This window comes from Marmota marmota, unplaced genomic scaffold (assembly GCF_001458135.2).
Source record: "Marmota marmota marmota unplaced genomic scaffold, marMar, whole genome shotgun sequence".
NCBI classification, from domain to species: domain Eukaryota; kingdom Metazoa; phylum Chordata; class Mammalia; order Rodentia; family Sciuridae; genus Marmota; species Marmota marmota.
The window spans coordinates 36447546-36469335 of NW_025999977.1; the positions used below are offsets into that span (position 1 = coordinate 36447546).

At 41.8% G+C, this 21790-nt stretch overlaps 1 protein-coding gene across 1 annotated transcript in view; it reads left to right on the forward strand.

The window, feature by feature from the left end:
- Srd5a2 (steroid 5 alpha-reductase 2) overlaps nucleotides 1-10560 on the forward strand; it is a 58777-nt gene extending 48217 nt beyond the window's left edge. Inside the window, exons 3-5 of the mRNA XM_015479482.2 lie at nucleotides 359-460; nucleotides 1743-1893; nucleotides 8841-10560. Coding sequence (XP_015334968.1) covers nucleotides 359-460; nucleotides 1743-1893; nucleotides 8841-8907 — 320 coding nt within the window. The 3' untranslated portion in view covers nucleotides 8908-10560. The remainder of the gene's footprint in view (nucleotides 1-358; nucleotides 461-1742; nucleotides 1894-8840) is intronic.
- Nucleotides 10561-21790: the final 11230 nt, after the last annotated feature.

A 21790-nucleotide genomic window follows, 5' to 3' on the forward strand; every position in this document is an offset into this window, starting at 1 on the left:
GTAAGGTAGAATGCCTGTTGAGTTAGCCAACCAGTTGATTTGAATGAACCCAAGGCTGACTATTATTCTTTCATGTATTTGATTAGTTATTTAAGTATGGCACAATGTTGTTGCCTCTTGCTGTCTTCTCTTCTCCCTCCTGTCTCCACCTGACATGCATCACGGTGTATGTCAACATTTTGGTTTAGGGAACAATAACACACCCGCCCCCCAAACTTGGGACCATATCTGAGTACCATTCCTACATTAATTCCTTCGTTTTTAGAAAACAAACAAACAAACAAACAAAAACAACATGTCTGAAACATATCGAAATCAGGACACATTTTTCAACTTTCTTTCTCTCTTATTTACCAAGGTATCTTCCTATTTATTTTGGGAATGGGAATCAACATTCACAGTGACTATATATTGCGCCAACTCAGGAAGCCTGGAGAAATCACCTACAGGATTCCACAAGGTAATGCCTTCCCCAACCCACCAGGTTCCCACTCTCCCTTGGAGCCTGTCCCAGGGATTAAGCTCTGACAAGTGGAGATAGAGTATCAAATGCACAAGTATGCAACAAGTCCTGGCTTGCTCCTGTCTTCTCCTCCACTCCCTGTTCCCTCCACAGCACATCTGCATTTCTCATATATACCCTGAAGCTCAATAGAGCTACAAGAATCATCAGAAAGCAAGATCACAATATCCTGAAGGTGGAAGAGGGTGCCAGGCGTGGGTAGGGTAGGAGTAGATTGCAATCTAGTTGTAGTAGATAAGATAGTTCTGCACCCAGAGTGTAATCCTTTCTGAGTTAACAAACGAAACTTAAGATTTTATTGCTGTGTCAACATCATAGAATGCACTCACAAGAACCTAGATAGTGTAGCCTACTAAAATCCCTTGGCTCTAGCCGGCTTTTAATTTTTTTTTAACTGTGCATATTTTTACCTTTCAAACTTTTTTTGTTAAAAACTAAGACACAAACACACATTAGCCTAGGTCTGTGTGGGTTCAGAATCATTGAAATCATGCCTTCCACCTTCATATCTTGTCTCCTTGGAAAGTCTTACATGTAATAACACACATTTAGCTTTAATCTCCTATGATAAAAATGATTTGTTTGTTTTTTGGGGAATACTTGCTTAAGAATGTTTTACAGTTAATTTTTTTTGGTATTCTAAAATAACAAATAATACAGCATAGTAAATTTATGAACATAGCACAGTAGTTTTATTAAATTACGTCCTGTACATAATTTAATGTGCAACACTTTTATATGACTGGCAGTGTGGTAGGTTTTTTTACACCAACGTCACCATGAATACACAAGTAGTGCATTGTGTATGAGATTACACTGGCTATGATTCACTATAATTATCTAAAGGGTCACCATTGTATAAGCAATCTGATGTTGACTAAAGCATTGTTATACAGCACCTGGGTATATATTTTTGGAGATATTGAATATTTTGAAGATGCCGAATATTTGAAATCCTAATCATTCCCAAGAGAGGAGGGTATGAGATAAACAGATAAGCAGGTGGGAATGGATCAGTTTCAGTAATCCTTTAACACATTGGAAGATTCCAGAACAAATAATCCAGGAGAACCCCACAAAGTTCCTGTGCTTGTAATGGGAGTCTCCAAACCCACCTTTGTTCTAGCTACCTTTATGTGTTCTGGAACAACACATAGAGGGGTACAATGTCACAAGGATGCAGCTCTGATCATTGACCTTCTGATTCTTCTGCACACAGGTGGTTTGTTTACATATGTTTCTGGAGCCAATTACCTTGGCGAGATCATTGAATGGATCGGCTATGCCTTGGCCACTTGGTCCCCTCCAGGACTTGCTTTTGCCTTTTTCTCACTTTGTTACCTTGGCCAGCGAGCTTCTCATCACCACAGGTAAACTTGTCAATAAACGCAGTGGAACCCAGGTAGCTTTCCTCTCCAGACATGCCTTCTAGCACAGGGAGTCTGATTTAGAAACCTTATTTATCTTTTTTAAAGGTAAATTAGATACCATAATCTGGGCTGTAAAATTCTGAAATTTAAGGATTTTGCTGTCATTGCAATTTAACTGGATGACCCAAGCAGTAAATATTTTTCTAAGAGCAAAAACAAACCCATGTAGATGGAGGCCCCTGAGGTGACAGTTGGGAAGCCGCTGTGTCTACCCTTTGAAGAAGCCTTCCCAGCAAGGGCACCTTGTATGCAAGTGACTGTTGACCCGGGTTCTGTGCTTGGGGATGGGTGCTACTTGGCAGTAAGTAAGCTGTAGATACTGAGTTAAGAGACAAAAGAAGTCACCTTCATTTCCATGCCCCAGTCCCCTTCCTCCATGATTCTGGAAGTGTGTTCTGTTGGGGAGACCAGGGCCAGCACCTCCCAAAGGATCGCAGATAATTCTGAGGTACAGCCTGGATAAAAAACCTCTGGGAAGAAGTACTCTGGGTGTCTATGTGGATGTTCTTTTTGGGAGCTAGTTTTAGTTCAAGGCTTGGTGTTAACAGTTCAGGTAATTACAGAGTCCTGTAATCTGCAGAAGGATTATTTGTTCTGGAATCTTCCAATGCTGGGCTTCTTCTGGTACTGTCCTCCTTCCTTTACCCCTCTCCATCTCTCATAGCCAAGGCTATGGTAAGATAGAGTAAGCAATTGTGTGGAGGGTGCAATTGTTGGACTGTCCCCTCTGCTGGTCATTGCTGGGATTGCAGGCATCTAGACCCTTTCCTCTGCAGGTCTGGTCTACAACTTCACTAACCCCACTAGGGGTGGGGTGGGGACAAAAAGGTATAACTAAAAGTATCGCTGGAAGGAAAAAGGGTGACAAATATGAAGTTGTTATCTGACTTTAAACCTGAGTGTGACCTTCATATCCATTTCCCCAAATGGCTTTTGGGGAAAGAGAAAGCCTGTGATTCCTGGAGACCCAGAGAGGATGTTGAAACAGTGATCCACTTTACCTTTTGAATATAGCCCTGGCTGCTCATTTATTTTATTTTTTAAGATTTTTCTTTTGGTAGTTGTAGATGGGTACAATACCTTTATTTTATTTATTTACGTTTATATGGTGCTGAGGATCGGACCCAGGGCCTCACACGTGCAAGGCAAGCACTCCACCACGAAGTGACAACCCCAGCCCTGCTGCTTATTTTTAAAGGGACATATTTTTCTTTTTCTCTTCTCCCTCTCCTTCTTCCTGACCTGGGGAACTAGATCACCTTGAGTTATCTGTGCTTCATAGGAAGGAGATGTCACTAGAAGATCTAGGAAGTGACTGTGTCCCAAATTAACAAGTGAATTTCAACACACCTTCAGGGCACACGTGGAATGGAGCCTTTGAAGAGCTTCTTTCAAAGCCCTCTGTTTTCCCTGAAGGGCAGAACCACAGTGTTTCTCCTTTGCTAACAAAGGATTAAACCTTCTGTTTTCCTTTACTCAAAACCATGTCCTCATGATTAAATTGGCATGAATTGGCATTGGGGACAAGGACCAAGCTTTTGGTAACAAAATTGGTGACCCAGGTGGGACCAGAGAGCAGCCCCCACTCCAGCTTTCTTGGGCAGGCCCAGCACTCCAAGCAACCAAACTTCCATGCTGAGGATGTAAGGCCAACTTTTTTGAGAACTGACTGCTGGAAAGTTAGGAGATGGGCAAATGTACCTGGAGTTGAACCAAAGAAGCTATTCCTGTGAGTAGAGGGAGGGACTGAGGGATTGTTCCAGCAGTTGCTGAAGCACATTTTGCTTCAGGGAACTCCCACCTTCCTTCCCTGAACTATATGGATTTCTCCATCTTGGTCTACTTTGAGAAAAAGTAAACTGAGCACAGTAAAGTTGTGACACCTTGGCCATTCAGTAAGCTCCCTCGGGGTGCACACTGAGACCCTCGATTCTACACACGTTTCCCCTTTGTGGGACATCTGTGGCACCAGTGGTGTAGAAGTCATAGTTAAGTGGGAGTTGGGAACTTTGGGGGATTTTCCTCTATTGGTTCTGTTTTAAAGGTTCCCATCTGTTGGACATGGTTTGGGGATTGTCTCTGTCTGTCTCTATTTTTTGTTTGTTTGTATCTGTTTCTGGCCCTTTAAGACATGGGTATTAATACTGTTTTGATCCTATAGGTTGTTTCTTGGGAAACATATGGCTGAATGGGTCACCTATAGATATAAACCTAAGAAAAAGATGATGTTTTACTGTAACAACCTGGTCTTCAAATGGTTTTCTGAATTATTGTACAATCTTGCAGTTGGGAGTTGGTCTGTCAGAGGTAAAATAAGTGAAAGATTCTGTATGTACAGGAACATATGCAATTACATAATAAGGAGTCTTAACAGTCAAAACCAAAGTTGGATATAAAAAAGTGCTGCCTCAAATGTGTGGATATAGCAGGACACCAAAAGAGGATTAAAAAAAAATTTTTTTTTAATTCCTTTCAACCTAGTGCTGACAGTCTGAGCACTGCTTCTCATCCTGGCCCCAGACGGCTGCAAATCATCCTGCTGTGGGTCAGGGCCACCAGTCCTGGGATAAAGGGGGGAAAAATCCCAGGAAAGCTGCCTGGTCTATAGAGAAATGGGTAAAGAGGACCTGGCCTCTACCCTGCTTTCCAGACACTCTTTGCCCATGGAAATAAAATCAGAGTTTGAGAACAAGGCTCAGTTTGCAGACAAATGAAATCTATGTGGGCTGTAGGCCTCACTGATTTCTTTCTAGGTTCTTGTCTCATCAGTTCAAAGAATGAAATCCGTGGATGGTGGCAGAGGACAAAAATAAAAGAAATAAAATTAGTTTTGAATGAGAGGAAAAAAAAGTGAAATTCCCCAGGATGTGAGGGGGAAACTGGTGGAAAGCTTTGCCAATTGAGGACACTAGTCTGGAGACGTAAGGCTTCTGGACAAAGGCATTGACCAGAGTCCATGCTGAACAGACACTAAAAAGTGTTGGGGCTATTTGTTGGGATCTGTGCTATACAGATGTTAGGAAAGTACCAAGGCTAGTGGCTTGACCCATGACTTTCTATTTGGCTGGGTACTTTTAGTCCTTAAATTACTTTTTGTAACCTGCATTTAGGTCCACCCCCATTTCAATTTTCCCACCACTTTGGGACAAAGAAGTGGACTCAAATGCTTAACCTTCCAGGGTTGCCTTTACATTTGAAAAAACCTTATTTGCCACCCATTACACTCATTGATTCACTATCTATTTTATGGGGCTGATGGGGATGGTAAAAACTGCCAGTCACAAAGAACTTGGCAATGGGTACCAGCACTATTAAATTGTAACCTGGGGACAAAATAGTCTTCTCTTTTAAGATCTGACAGGATAACCCAGGGGACATTTGACATCTGACAGGGGACATTTCTGGGTGTAACCCTGCCTGTTGCCCACAGAGCTAAAATACAAGGGCCTCCTGAGTCGCCACGTACGCAAGCATCTGTGTCTTGGCCCTGATGATTTCTGCAGAGACAGGTCCCTAAAAATCTCTGTAATGGTCAATGTGACCTTCACTGGACACAGTGCCATAGATGTATATGCATATAAAGAGAGAGACTCTGGGTGCAATTGACAGTGGGACAGTGGGGGACTCACTTGTTGATGGCGTTATGATGATGCTAAGGGAGACTAGTCAAACAACAATACCTGTGCTCAAACCCCTTCAATGCAAACTGGAAGGAAAAAAAGATTAAGGCACAGGTTTTTTTTTTTTTTTTTTTTTTTTTTTGTATATGACAGACTGTGATCCCTCTCTTAGGATAAAATTTGTCATGTAAATTAAATGTACAGATAACATTCTCATCCCCAAAGCAACAACTTCTAGAAAAAGAAAACAGGACTTGCTGTGCTGGAGGTCTACTAGAAGTAAGTAAGACCTTTTAGGCCAAAGAGACCCTGAGAAAGGTGATCAATGTTATCCTAACCAAGATTTGTTTTAGGAGGAAATAACTTGTCCCAGGAAAAAATAAAATAACCCTTAAGAGAGAGGCATTAATGGGGATTCATTCTGTTCTGGACAATTGTTTAAAATGTGTATTGCTTCAGTTTTGCCAGACATCTACTGTGCCTATTCTGCCTGTTGAAAAACCTCACACTGATGAGAGCTAATTAGTGCAAGACTTGAGAGCAATACTAGAGACAGATGCATCTGAAACTAAATATGTTTGTCTGAGCTTTATCTAAATGTTCTGTAAAAGTTTATAAAATAAAAGTTCAGGGCTCGGGATGTGGCTCAAGTGGTAATGCGCTCACCTGGCATGCGTGAGGCACTGGGTTTGATCCTCAGCACCACATTAAAAAAAATAAAGATGTTGTGTGCACCTAAAACTAAAAAATAAATACTTCAAAAAAATAAAAGTTCATGTGGATTTATCCAATAAGAGCTCTCTTTTATCTGGCATAAAGGGGTCACACTGCCATTGGGAAAACTGGCTTATGTCTATCTGATCTATCTGCTTTGACTAAGTCTAGTTCTGATCATTAACACCGTTCCCTAAATGTCTATGAGATTTAAGGCTATCCTTGATTTTTGCTAGTAGTATTGAAGTCTACAAGCTTGCAATTATCTGCAAATTCTGAATTCTATTGTGAAAATAAACCTAATTAATATAAGGACATTTGTGTAATGTGATGCTAACTATTAGTTCTTCTTTGTATACTGAATACATTTACGTTCTTTTAGTATAGGTTTTAAAATATAAAGTTTAGGAAGGCACTTTACAAAACTTTGGTGTTCTCCAAACTAATGTTGTCTGTAATGGTAATTTTAGACTTATAGAAATAGCAGATTTAATTGGGGACTTGTTTATATCATTTAACGTTCTGTAACTGAACTTGTTATCAATAAGGTATATGTAAAATTCATGTTACTTTTTACACTGTGGTGAAAATTTAAATGTACTTTTGAAAGATATTGAAAGCCTGATCTGTTTAAAGGTTAATATTGTGAAACATAAAAACATTTTGCCACTTTCCCACAAAAGGGTGTTAAAAGCTTTCTTAGCTTTTGTTTGATTCATGTTTCAGATATAATGTTATGTTAACTAACATTCATATAGACTCAGGATACAGTTTATAAAAACTTTGTAAAATGGGATTTAAAAAAAGAGGTAAAGATCAGCTTCAGAAATAAAACACTTATACGTAAGATTTGTCAAGAGCTCTGCCTCATCTGAGCAAGACTCTGCCTCTCATCTTACTCAGTGTTAAGATGATTTCAAAGTAGACTAGACTTAAGCTCTTTAAAGTTATGTTCAAAGGATAAATTTTTGTCATAAAGATGACTGTGATCTCAAAATAAACAGGACATATAATATATAACTAAGGTTTAGAATTATAAAAAATTATGTTTCTTGGATCATAGCCATTATCCAAACTAAATATGTTTCTGCTATTGGTAATTTCAATTTGTATTTTCCTTTAAAACGTTACAGCTGTTGCCCGTTAATGTTTTTCAGAGGTACTCTTTCTAATTGAACAACCTGAGTTAATTTGAGATAATAAACTTTCACTGATGGGACAGACATGAAATAAGGCTAACTTCCAGTGCTAATATTGATCCCCAATTAAATGGAAGGGGTAACTATAAAATTAAAACCCATTACTCCCATTTAAACCTGGTAAAACTGGTCTGATGGATGTTTAAAACCCTAAACTTGGAGACTACAGTCAAGAAAGTAAATGGGCCAAGGAAAAAGCAGCCAATGATGGAACTCCTCCAAGGGCCCTGCAACTCCAGTGAGTTACCCAATCTGTCAATCAGGGAGATTGAGAAGACCCTAGAGAAAGGGAAGCCAACCAGTGCACATTCTGCAAAGAGGGTGGTTTGACCTACCTAACCTAAGAAGAAAGGCTTTTTACAAGATGCATCCCTTTCCTAAGGCTGCCATAAGAGAAAACCACAATCTGGGTGGCTTGAAACAACAGAAATTCTTATCTTGCAGTTCTAAAGAGGAGTTTGAAATTCACTGCAGGCAGGGCCATGCTGTCTGGTGGCTTAAGGGAAGAATCCTTTCCTGCCTCATCCCAGCTCCTGGTAGTGGCCAGCCATACTGGGTGCCCCTGTAGTATGAGTTCAATTTTGTCCCCCAAAACAAGTTGAAGTCCCAACTCTCAGCACCTGTGTCAGCCTCACTGTAACCTATGCCTCCATCTTCATGTGGCTGTCCCTCCTGTGTGTCTCTGTCTTATGTTTCTTTTCCTTTTCTTTTAAGGACACCTGTCATATTGGATTCAAGGCCCAGGTTGCTCCAGCATGACCTCATTTTAATTTATTACGTCTGCAAAGATCCTAGTTCCAAAATAAGGTCATTCCCAGATGCTGGGAGTTAGTACTTCAGTATATATTTGGGGAGGAGGGAATTGAACCCATCACACAAGGGCATTCCTAGGTTTCATGAAGGAATATTTTCCTGGGAATATGGCCAACCATCTGGGATTAACTTTGACCATTGTCTTTGGGAGTTTTGGTTTCCCTGTATTTCTCAGCTGAACCCAAATGGTGCTTCTTTCCATTACATTAAAAAAAATTCTGGTAAATTAATATACACATCTTAAAGTTTGCCATCTTAACAGTTCTTAAGTGTAAAATTCAGTGGCATTAGGTTGTTTGTTAATGTTGTACATCCATCACCACTGTCACTGGTGATTCCTTTTTAACTCTCAACATAAGAATTGTCAACATTTATAAGAGATGGGTTACAACAAAGAGAAAAGGATACCCAAATGGCCACCTGGAAGAGCCAGGCCCTAAATAACTGTAGGTCAATTTGTAACCAGGGTTTCAGACACAATGACCTTGACTATTGGCTGCTGTTCCATTGTATTTGTGATTATTCCTTTCCTGTCTTTTAGGTTCTACCTCAAGATGTTTGAGGACTATCCCAAGTCTCGGAAAGCCCTTATTCCATTCATCTTTTAAAGAAACCAAATAAAAAAAGGAGCAAAGCTACCATAATACCAAGATGCTGACTCTCAAGATGCTGAAACTATAATTTGTAAAGTTTCATTATATAAGTATGTATGTATAAAATGTGGTAGTTATCGTTCTGCCAACTGGCTTGGGGATTCTGCGTGATGCAGAATCTATCCTGATCTCCTATTGGAGTTTCATTTTCCAAGCGGAGACATTTTCTTCTTAGCTATGCCTCCTAGAAAGTGTAGAACTTCCTTTTTTTTTTAACTGGCTAATCCCAGTACCTGTTGCTTTTTCCTTCTCTGTATCAATGCAGGACAATTCTGTAGCCAAGAGTTTTTGGGGTGAGGGCAGTGCTTATAGAATTTATGAACAGCATACATTTTAAACCTATGCAGAGTAGTAGAGGATTAAATTCCAAAGCCACATATGCTCAGAGCACACCTACTCCTCAATGAAAACCTAGTCACATCTCCCTTTTCGTTAGTTAATTAGGAAAGATGTGAAAAGGCAGAGTCATATCTGCCTCCTTACATTGCCAAAAATATACTGACACATTGACCCAACTTCAAATTTGTACAGTGTCTTAATCAAGGGGTGCCTCAGTCTTCCAGAAGATTCCACAGTCCCCATTAGAGATATCAACCTAACCCAGAAAACTAGTGTGACCTTCTTGAAGGTCAGATGCATTGTTTTGTTTTTGCTTCATGTTTCTGGGGATCAAACCCAGGGCCTCATGCATGCTAGCAAGTGCTCTACTAACGAGCTATATCCCCAGCCTGAAGTTCAGATTTTAAAGACAAAGAAAAGAATATGACCCCGAATGGCTACTGAGAGAGTAAAGAAGTGCTTTGCAATATACATCACAAACTCTCATGTTCTTGGAAACAAATGAGAATAACCAATAAGGGAAATTCATGAGTAAGATCCTGTGGTGTTTGTCCTGATGAGATCTACAAAGGTAGGAAAGACAACAACAGATCCCGAGCAGCTTTCCTTTTCTGGAATTTCAACCTCACAGTGCTCAATGCCTGTCAAGAAGATGTGCCCCAGGGGTGGCTTGAACTTCAGCCTTCATGGTCCCAAGGACAGAAGATGAGAACGGCAGACAGAAACAACTGGGCAGAATTACCTATTTCATCATGTTTACAGTTTCACACCTAGTTTTTTTTTTCCCTTAAATTTAAAATTTCTAAAATTTAAAACTTAGGAAGTTCTGCATAAAACTCTGCCATTCTAGTTCCCTTCAGCAACTCGGAGGATCTAGGTGCACAGCCTGCATTCCTATGTGAGAACTTGGGACTGAGTAGCAGATATGCATTTGAATTCGCAGCGTCTTGTGAGGGCATGGCCGTGCTGGACTCAAAGGAAAGGGCTGAGCACTCAGAATCTGAATATGTGCACATGTTTGTCTCCTAGGCCTGATTTGTGATAAGCATTGGCACTACTCAACAAACCGCTCGAGAATGGACCACCAGTTTTATCAGATGTGGTGCTAACATACAGAAACTGACTGTGTAAGACACATAGAGAACTTGAAAGAGCTGGGGATAGAGTAGGTAACTGAAAAATACAAATTGTAGTGATATAAATACGTGTTTTCCTGTTCACTAAATGCCTCTCAAGTCACAGATGTTAAGTAAATTTGTTTGAATTAAAGATCCTGGGACTTCTGGAGGTTTTTATAATGTATTAAGTTGTATTTCTCTCCATCTCCTGTACCAGTTTTTTTTTTTTTTTTTTTTGTGTGTGTGTGTGTGGCTTTCTTTTTTTGGGTCTTCTCTTTTCATTTTTTCTAACCTGAAATTAGGGAACTGTGAGCAGGAAATGAAGTATGACTTACAAGGTTTCTTGATCACAGTTCAGAATTCCAAGGAAGTACAATAAATAAAGGAGTGAGAAAATATGCTGTTTTCAGGTATACACAAGGGAGAAAACTGTGTGACGTCTTCTGTCACTATAACAAATACCTCAGATAAATCAACTTATAAAGAGTAAAAGTTAGGCTGGGGTGTAGCTCAGTAGAAGAGTGCTAACACATGTGGAAGGCCTTACTTTGATCCTTAGCACTGAAACATTTTTAAAAAGAGAGGGGAGAAGTTTATTTTGGCACATAGTTTCAGGGATGTTAGTCTATGATTGTCTGGTGCCATCGCTTTGAGACTGTGGTGAGGCTCTAAGGAGGAGCATGTGGTGAGGCTCTAAGGAGGAGCATGTGGTAAGGTACTAAGGCTCAACTCCTGGCCAAGAAGCAAAATAAGGAAAGAGACTGAGTTCCCATAATCCCTTGGAAAGCATAGCACCAGTGACCCAAAGACCTTCCACTAAGCCCCATCTCCTTGAGTTACTACACCCAGTAGTGCCAAGCTAGGGACCAAGCCCCTAGCACATGGGCCTACTGGGGCTACTCAAGATCTGAACCATAGAACTCACTGAGATAAATGACAGTTTGAGCTCACTTGAAATAAAAGACTTCTAATTCTCTTATACCTTGACACTTCCTTTATTAAATCCTTTATCTTTTTTCCAGGAAAAACCCAGGACAGTCCCTGAAATGTATTAAATGCCCGATAAATCACAGCTACCCTTCCTCTAGTACTTTTGATATCAGGACAAAACTGCTATGTGGCAATTCCATATTTTTGCCACAAGAGGGCACTTTTCCAAAATGTTATTCAGGTCCATGATCCTGACTCATTTAGGTGATTTACGTTATTTGGGTGTAAATCCCCACAAAATTCCTATCTTACTGCTATTCCAAGTTAGCATTATTACATATCTTCTTAATGTAATATGTAATATAGAACAAACTCCATGTAATCTGAAATTTTCTCTGGATAATTGAGTTATTGTAGGGCCATTGTTTTTAACTCCAGTTTTATTTGTTTAGGACTAGAATAGAAATATGGATTAAATATAATAATGAAGTCTGAATGTATGCTCATTCTTAGAGGTATTTCTCCTCATCTCTCCTAAAAATGGAAAGCAAAAAATACAATAAAAATAAATATAATAAAGTCAATGGAGGTTTCCACAGTTCTTTTGGTGAAAATACTACAATGATGTCTCAGCTAATAAGGTACTTTGTCTTGTTCTTGTCGAAGAAGCTTTCATGGAGAAATTGTTTTCTGCTGATTTTGCAGAAGATGCTGTGTTTTATTTCTTTTTCAGAATTTAGACTTAAAAAGCTGAAGCAGCCTTCAACATCAGCTAGCCCCACCCCTTGGGCTCATAGCTGGAGACATTGACACCTTGGTATGAAAATATGCAGGGTTAAAACAAATGTAAACCCTGCATGAAACCTGCATCCCCAGGGTTCACAGTGGTCTGGGCAGCAATCTCATTTTGTCCCGTGGAAGATCAGAAGTTTTTTTTCTCTTAAATACAGAAAACTTTCACAAGAGAGATTCAGCAGAGGCTCCAGGATCTGAACACACTCATTCAGTGTTCACTTATTAGATATTTACTAAATGCAAAACATTAGTGGGTGGGAGGAAAATATTTTTAAGTTTTTATTTCTTTTTCGGCGCACACACATACCAAGTGTGTGAGAAGTGTGTGCTACCACTGAGCTACACCGGCTGCTCTGAGGATATTGTTGAACTAGACAAGCTGCTTGGCCTTTAGGGGCTGCCACTTGGATTTCTATAAAAACTATGATCTGGCTACTTTTCAGGAGAAAAATAGCCAGATCATAGTACCGGACCTCAATTCAGACACACCTGTTATCTTGCCCTTGCTTGTGAGCAATCTTTCTGCCACTCTGAGGGTGTCTCTCTCAAGGAGAGTCATTTCCTTCCTTCCCAGCCTTTGATTCCCTAAGAGCCTGTGGGCAGAAGTCCAGGCAGAGCAAATCTGCAGGGTTAAAAACAAACCTGTGCCCTTGCCGTGAACATATTTGCCATAATGAGTGGTTTTCCTGCCCTGGTTGTTAGAGGCAAACTTTGTGTTCAGTATGGAAAAGGTCTCTGTTCACAAACTCCCCTTATCTCAACCTTAACTTCACGAGAGCTTCCCTGACTCCACTTGTATCCTAAAAGGTTAAAAAAAAAAAAAAAGGCTAATGAAAAATTTGCAACTAAACAGTGATTTAGTGGCTTAAACTCTTCCAAGAACAAATAAATAAACCTGGGGTTTTACAGCTGCCGGCCGCCTTGGCTTTCAGAGGTTACCTCATGGCAATCTCACCGAGAAGCAGACCGGCCAGCCAGCAAGCCCTTGATGTGTGAAGGATGAACTCAAGGAGAGTCGTTTCCTTCCTTCCCGGCTTTTGATTCCCTAAGAGCCTGTGGGCAGAAGTCCAGGCACAGCAAACATGCAGGGTTAAAACAAAAGTAAATCGGATCCTCCTTGAGAAGGCTGCTGAAGGTTTTACAGCATACGCACTCTCCTCTGATCAAAGAAAGAGGCCTGGAGCCAGCTGCCAATACGGGGGCCGGGGTGATTTCATAGCCTGTAGAGTAGGTTCGTTTCTAAGTTCACTCCCTCTCAAGTTCACTTGAGTTGTGGTCTTATCAGGCTCTTCCATTTGTTTTGTTCCTTATTTCTTCCCACTGACCTCAGTTTGGAGTTTGGGTGACTGAAGTATCTGGGTGGGGAGGGCTAAGGTGCTCACCAGGCTGTGCTGGCTCCTGGGTTTGCAGGGTTCCAGGCTTGGTTTTGTAGGCTGCAGTCAGAGGCTGGTGGGGAGTGGGGTGTCCAGTATCCCCTCCCACGTGGCAGGAGGAGCACGGGGCAGTGAAGACAGGCGAGGAGTTCTGTGGGGGCCCCACACGGCAAGGCTGGCCATGAAGTAAGGCAGGAGCCTCGGGAGAGGGCCCGGCCCAACGGAGTGGGTCTCTCCCCTTTCCTTGTGGCCAAACTGCATGAACCTGATCCTTTCCTTACCCTTCCAGAAAAAGAGGTCCGAGGGCGAGAGAGAGGGGGAGGGAGAACTCTTCTTTGAGCTCCATTTTCAGGGAGAAGCTGAACACAAGCCATATGGTTGTGCCTCATGATAAATAATTTAACTGTATTTCTGTCAGCTCACCTCGTAAAGATGGTTTTCAGTTTGCATAGCAGTGACCGTTATGAGAAAGAGGTGAAGTCATGGTTCTGGGAAGTGTGTGGCGCCATCCAGTGCCATGAGGTCAGTAGGGAGAGGGGAGCATCCAGAGGAGTGAGCATCCATCCTACCCACGGCCATTTCCTCTTCTCCAGGGGCTCCAGACAAAGCCACCTTCCAGATGGGGATGCATGCTTTTTTTTTTTTCTCTCTCCAATGTTGACTAGAAAGTCAATACCAATTAAATTTCATTCATTCATTAATACTTTCCTTTGTGATGAGTTGTCTTTCAGACATTGTTTTATCAAAATATTCTTTGTGGTGGTTTATAACCGAATGCACTGTCAATAGATGAGTGGAGATATGCAAATATAGGAATAATTAATAAAATCAGAGGTAAAGCTAGAGAGCAAAAGTGCACAGCCAGAGATTACGGACGTGGTTAAGAGCGAGGAGTCGATTGGGTGCTGAATCCTCAAAGAAACGAAACCAGGTAAACTTACTGAGCTCATGAGACTAAAAATCAAACGCAAACAAAACAAAACCAAGGAAGTACCTGTCCTGAGATTTTGACTATGACTGGTTTTGAGGCTGATGATACATTTCTTCACTGTGATGTGGGGAACACCTTGACAACAAATGCAGTGGTCAGTTTTGTCCAGCTTCTTATCATGCCCTCCTGAGAGGACTGTAACATAATGCCTCAGTTCAATTCTGTAAAAGTAAAGGGGCTGTTTTGTTCCCACTTAGTGTGCGGAAAGCCGAACAATGAGAAATATCCAGCCAATTTACAGTCGTGGCTATTGCAGAGCCCTTTAATGAACTGAGATAGAAAAGCAACCAAGGAGCAGGATTCCCAAAGGTGAGCCCAGCACATAAACCATTTCACTTTGGGCAAAGTACAGAAGGAAGAGGGAACTGCTATAAGAGTAGGAAAAAAGTGAATGAGTTCTTAATAGCTGAGTGGGGCCTTGCATGAGCCTTTAGAACCCCTGGGAGCCTTGGTCACAAATGACTCTACAAGGATGACCAACCATCCTGATCTGCCCAGGACAGAAATTCCCTGGGACACAGGACTTTCATGCTCTGGGAAAGTCTGGGAAAGTCTGGGAAAGTCTCAGGCCAGTCAGGATCAGATCTTAGCCTCTGACCCAGACCTCCACCTGTAGATTACAGGACAAATGAGACCCAAGAAAGACCCTCTTGATTGTGCAGTCATAAAAACTCATCGTCTTCCAGATCTTTCTCAAATATAGTGCAAAGCCAGGTGCTATGGCACACACAGGTAATCCCAGGAACTTGGGAGGCTGAGGCAGGAAGATTGCAAGTTCAAAGCCAGTCTCTGCAACTTAGCAAGATCCTCTCTCAAATAAAACAATTAAAAGGACTGGGGATGTAGCTCAATGGTTCAGTGCCCAGTACCAAATAAGTAAATAAACAGATACTAATTAATTAATAATAAAAAGTTTAAAAATGGAAGAGTTTTGGGGGGAGGCACAGGAACCCCCCACCTATGCCTTCTCTGAGGGCCCAAGTAAATAAAGGTCCCCTTTATCTCCAGGGTAGGGGATAAGGAAAAACAGGTACCAGCAAGGAGGAGATTCAGGAATCTGTCCTGTCCCCAGTCCCAGTTCCTGGTTATACTGCCCCAGGGAAAGGGGGAGAAGTAAACATTATTTCTTTGGAGAAGGGACAGAAAATTCACCAACTCCCTCCATGAGCCTTGTGCCTAGTGACAAGCATTAGCTGTCTGCTGCTGGAGGAAGGTCATAAAATTGTCCTGAGTCCTAGACAAAGTTACGCTGCTGCTGCTGCGGGAGGGGTAGATGCAAAAGCTATCTGCCCCAGTGGAGAGGGCAGGAAACCCCCTTGGGATCAGAATCCTGTGGGGATGCCAAGAAGTGGTCTGCATCCACTGGGAGCCTGCAGGGCAGGAAACTCCCTCCTGCCCAAGACCCCCACAGACAAGAATTTGGCTCCAGAAGGGTGGGGTTTGGAGCAGGAGGGCTGAGAAGACCCCATCACGATGGCCCAGTGCCTGGGTCCAGTAAGGCTGAGGCTGGAGCAGAGGAACCAAGAACGTCCACTATGCCCATCAGAAACCTCCTACTCAGCCACAGGCACCAGCAGTCTACCAACGGAGAGCGCAGGAAGACCCCCTGCCCCACTGCAGCAGAGAAGAAAAAGGAACGATCTCTCTGGCTCTGCAGGCCTCACGCTGTGACTGGGTTCTGATCCTAGGAGGCCCATCTCCACTCTCTACTTCCTTCTTGTCACATAAATATTCTGCACCCATCCTCCCCTCTGAGTCTTTGTTCCTCTTCCAGACAAACCAGAAATGTCTCCCACTCCCCATTTCTTTTCCTCAGCAAAACAAAATCCTCTTAACAAAGTTTTAAAAAATTTTTTCTGATTAGTGATACATGACAGTAGAATGCATTTCGACACATTGTGCACCAATGGAGCCTGACTTCTCCTTCCTCTGGCTGTACATGGTGCAGAGTGACACCAGCAGTGTAGTCATACATGTATAGGGTAATGATGTCTGTCTCATTCCACCGTCCTTCCCACCCCCACAACCCCTTCTGCACAATCCAAAGTTCCTTCATTCTTCTCTACTCCCCCTCCCACTAGGGATCAACATTCTCTTATCAGAGAAAACGTTCAGACTTTGAAAACCAAATTCTTCTTTAGAACCCGTTGCCAGCCTCCTTTCCTCCTTCAAAGCTCCCCTGATGTCTACCAACGTAGAGGAGGGACAAACTGCATTGGAGGAGGGACAAACTCTTTTCTCCTGTGTAATTTATTGTTAATACTTTTGCAACCGTCGTGGCCCACAATGTGGTCCTGATGACCAGCCTGCCTTTCCCCTCCGCTGCAGCCTGACGTCCAGAATAGTCGAATGCTCCTTTGCTAATTGAGCCTTTTTTGAAAGGGCCAGTTTGTGGCCTTTTGAATGGGCGAGAGGCTGCCTAGGCCGGTGGATGCTTCCTGGGGTGGGGGTAAGAAGGAAGGTGCTAGAAGAAGCCCGGCCTCTCTTGCTTGTCATGCCATTTTTATCCTCAAGGTGCCTGTATTGTTGTAAAAGTGAACCTGGGTCTGGGGAGTGAGAACGGATCCATATATCAGCTGTTATCCAACTGAGATGACCTTATGCCGTCTCCTGGGAGCCCCCAAGATTAGCCATTTTGGACTGTCACAGCTTTTCCAGGAAACTATGCAGAGGGAAAACTCCAAGCAAGAAAACCATGTATCGCTGCAGTTTTTCTCTCAAAAACTTAGTGAGCTGAGTTGGTCACACAGCTTCAGACTGGGCTAATGATGACATCGAAAGCAGGCCGAGGGGCCTTCTTGATCCCCTTGACCTGGGCTGTTCTTGGTTTTCAGTCTTCCAGATGAGGAAAGGTAAACAGAGATAAAGTCAAGGAAGAGCACATTCATGCACCCCCTGCTCTTTCCTTCTCCTTCTAAGTCCAATAAGAATAAAACTATAAACACAAGTGACTTTGTCCCTGAGGAAAGTGAACAGCACTAACATAACATTTTGGCAGAATGGCATTTAACCAGAACTTTATCGTGTAATGAACACCTGCATGATTGATCTCACAGAGTTGCTAATGAAGACGAATTCTGTGGGAAGAGTTCTCTGAATTCTTACAGTCTTGCTTCTTAAGCAGTACAGGTTGTGGGTCTTTTCCTCATTTTGGCAGGTCTGAGTAGAAAAGACCCAGCCACAGCGATATCTGAAACCAAGAACTGGCACTGCAGAGAGACTAGATATTCTTTATCAGGCTGCCCTTAAAACCAATTGCTGATGAATGACAGCTGTCAGAATTGACAGTGATCTTCAGTGCAATCACTTCAAGTGTTCCCCATAGATATGCAAAATTGAAGTAACATATTCTTAAGGTAGACAGCATTGTGCTTGCTTGCATGTTCCAGGGACAGGCAAAACTGCCCAATTTCTTCTTCTGTGGGTCAGTCCCTGCATCTGTCTATTCGTATAGCCATTCATCCTTCCAACCACAGAAGGGAAATCAAATGCTAAAGGAGAGCCTACCTTGTGTCAAGTACTATGTTAAATGCATTTTACATGCGTATCTCATATAATCAGATTATTATGTGCCAGGCATTATTCTGAATACTAAGAGCATTGAGGTCAATGAGGCATAGCTCTGAGTCAGAGACGTTGGCAGAGTAAGTGGGGCAATAATCTAAGGAACTAATAAGGCACAAAGAAAAGCTATGGGAATCAGGGAAAAGATGTCAAAGTCAGTGGACAGTGTTAGGAAATGAAGTGGAACTGCTTGTCATTTGGTCGTGAAGAACCCAGCGACTGGGCAGGGTGCAGAGCATGCCAGTGGAGGAAAACGCCCACCGGGTGAAGGCCCTGAGGAGGGAAAGGTCAGCCTGGGAGAGAATTGTTAACCCTGAACTGATGAGGTTGAAATCACAGGTGCAGGATTTTTACTAAAGGACTTAATTATAATTCTCACAGAAACTCATTTTTTCCATATTTTTATTGGTGCATTATAATTATACACAATGGTGGGAATCGTTGTTACACATTGGTACCTGCACGCCATATAGCAATATAATTCCTCAGTATTTACTCTTTTCCTCCCCTCCTCTCACTCCCTGATCCTTTTACTCCACTGTCTCTTTTCAGTTTTCATGACACCTCCCATCTTTCTTCTCCTTTTTCCTCTCTAGCTTCCACATATGAGGGAAAACATAGGACCCCCTTAACTTTCTGAGTTTGGTTTATTTTGCTTAATATAATGCTCTCAAATCCCATCCATTTTCCTGCAGACAACATAATTTCATTCCTCTTTATGGTTGAATAAAACTCCATTGTGTCTTATATATCACATTTATATACCACTCCATATACCACATTTTCTTTATCCATTCATCCATTGATGGACACCAAGGCAGGTTCCATAGTTTGGCCATTGTGAATTGTGCTGCTTTAAACGTGTCTGCAAGTACTGCTATAGTATGATCACTTGACTTCATAGACGATCAATCTACTTGCAGTAGTCAACCACCCCAAAAGAATCTTGTCTCCTACACTCTTAAACACATCTAGCTCTGATCATGTAAAATTAGATACTTAGGACATAACTGAAACTATCCAAATTGTGAATTTCTCTTACCTACAGTGTGATAATCAAGGTCCCTAATTTTTTCCCCCTGGGTGGAGAATAGGGATCACATAAAAGTTCTTGGCTCCTGAAAAGATTAGTCAGGTCAGAGACAGCTTGCTTACAGAGATGGCCTAGAACCAACAGGAGACAGAATCGCACATGCTGGAGCCAATAGGGTTCAACTTCTTCCTCTCCTGCTGTTTCAGGTGCCCCCACACACTGTCCCTTGCTCATCTCCAGGAGAATGTCTCTTCTTCCTCCGCCTTTGCAAGAAATCTTGATGCATTAGCATCTCTATGTGGTCTCTGTCTCCAAACTATTGTTCTCTATTGGCTTTTCCTTCTCCAAATAAAAGCAAGATTAAGTTCTTCCCTTTAAAGAACAAAAACAATCAAACTCTTCCTTCTTGCCATATCCTTGGTTTTTTTTTTTTTTTTTTTTGGTCAATCACTCATCAATTCCTCCCAATAGAGTTTTGTGAAAGAGTTCTCCACATTTTCTTATTCCATTTCCTCTTGTCTAAATCCCCATTTAGTCTAAGTGTGTCCTGGGTTCCACCCCCTTGCTCCACTGGAACCACTCTTCCTGTATGGGTTACCTATTGCTGTGTAACAAAGTTCTCAACTACTTAGCAGTTCACAACAGCGGACAGTTGCTGGCTGCTCACACATTTTCCGAGGTTCAGGAGTTAGGGAGCGATTCAGCTGGGTGGTTCTGGTTCTGGGTTTCTTGCAGGCTTTCAGTAAAGCTGCCAGCTGGAGCTTCAGTCACCTCAAGGTTCACCTGGGGCTTGGCACCACTTCCCCATCCCCTTACCTCACCATTCCCTCCTCACCCCTTCTCTCTTGGTGTCTGATTTTCTTCTCTCTGGGTTTGTTTCCCACTTCTCAGGCTTAACTCTGACTCTCCACTCCTCTTCCTGATTTGTCTCCTACATATTGGCGTGCTCCCCAGAAGAATGTCCTTTTGCTCCTAATTTCCTCTCCTAAACTTGGTGGCATCAAGGTGAACTCATAATGTTTCTCTTAAACCTTGTCCTCCTGTGTTGACCACATCAGTGGCTGCTCGGGAACTACAGCTCTCCCCAACTTTGGGAATCTCAGCAATGCCAGAATAATTAGCTGAATTGGAGGCTGCAAACCAAGGAGCCTTGAGCAGTTTGTTTAAACTAAGCAGCATTTACAAACTCTGAAAAATAACAAAAATCCAGGTTTTTCATCTACTTGTGAAACCTGAGTTTCTGCCTGACACAATAGATAGAAGCCAAATGACAGCCACCCTGTTTATTCTAAGCATGTGGCATCCAATATACTGTGCAGTTTGCCATTGGTATACTTAGCAAACTTTTCTGTTTTTTTTTAAAGAGAGAGAGAGTGAGGAGAGAGATAGAGAGAGAATTTTTTTTTAATATTTATCTTTTAGTTTTTGGAGGACACAACATCTTTGTATGTGGTGCTGAGGATCGAACCTGGGCCGCACGCACGCCAGGCGAGCGCGCTACCGCTTGAGCCACATCCCCAGCCCAACTTTTCTGTTTTTGTTACCTGCATAGATTGTGGTAGAGTATGTCTTAGTGTATCTAGAAACATGGAGATAGTATTTTAAAAAAATGTTTCATATACAAAAATATAGGTACTGATATAGTATAGGAAACACAGACTTTGCATTGCTCCAGATCAACTTCTAAATAAAGAAAAGGAAGTCAAGTTCTGTATGAGTGAAGAGTGGTGTATTCTAGTACCCATGGTGGCTGCTCTCTGTCCTCTTGAAGTTGTTAACTGCTAATATAAAAAATAGCTATCTGATTAATTGGCACTTGCACAGCATTTGGAAAGATAACTTAGAATATATTTGGTCCAAGGACTATGAAAATGCTCCACTCCAGTCAATTATCAAATCATCTAAGCTAGCATGGCAATTTCTTCCTTCTTGGTTTGACTCAATTATTTGAGTCAATGAACTTGTTGATGGTCATCAGCTCTGATGGGAATGATGTGTCCCTTTCCTACACCATGAACTTATTCCACTGGGGGTAAGCATTCACCTCTCCAGAGCTGTGGCTATAGGTAAGAGATGGTGCCAGGCTTTGGAAACCTTGGTTTATGGTTTATGGTTGGGTAACCTTGGCCCCATAGACCAAAGTCTGAAAAACTGTTCTTTATAAACAAAACAGAAAACTATATTTTTGAAAACTCCAGAGATTTATTATATTATTCAACCAGGGATAAATAACATGTAGGACAAGATTATAAAAGAAGAAAACTGCTCTCAAATGGTAGTTTGTTTAATCTGTCTCATTTCCCTGATAATATTTTGCAGGTGCAATTAGGGTCCTTCTCTGATAAAACTAGGCTTCCAAACACCTCCAAATACCTCCAACCATCTCCAAACACCTCGTCTGCCTGAAATTCACTGGTTATATTTACGATTTTATTTTTCCACATATGAAGAGCTTCAGGAGCCTGATTTTTCAGGGATCTTTATTCCCTTACAAAAGTTTATCTACTCCTTCCCTGTTTCCTTGTATAAAATGGGGAACACAGTTTAACACTAGGTTTCTTTTAGAAGGTCTGCATAGAGCATGTGTTTTCCTTCTCTACTGTACTAAAATACACTACATAAATAAAAATATGGCATGAGCCAACACTCCTATTTCAACAGAACAGTTTCTGCAGGCACTGAGATTTAAGTATCC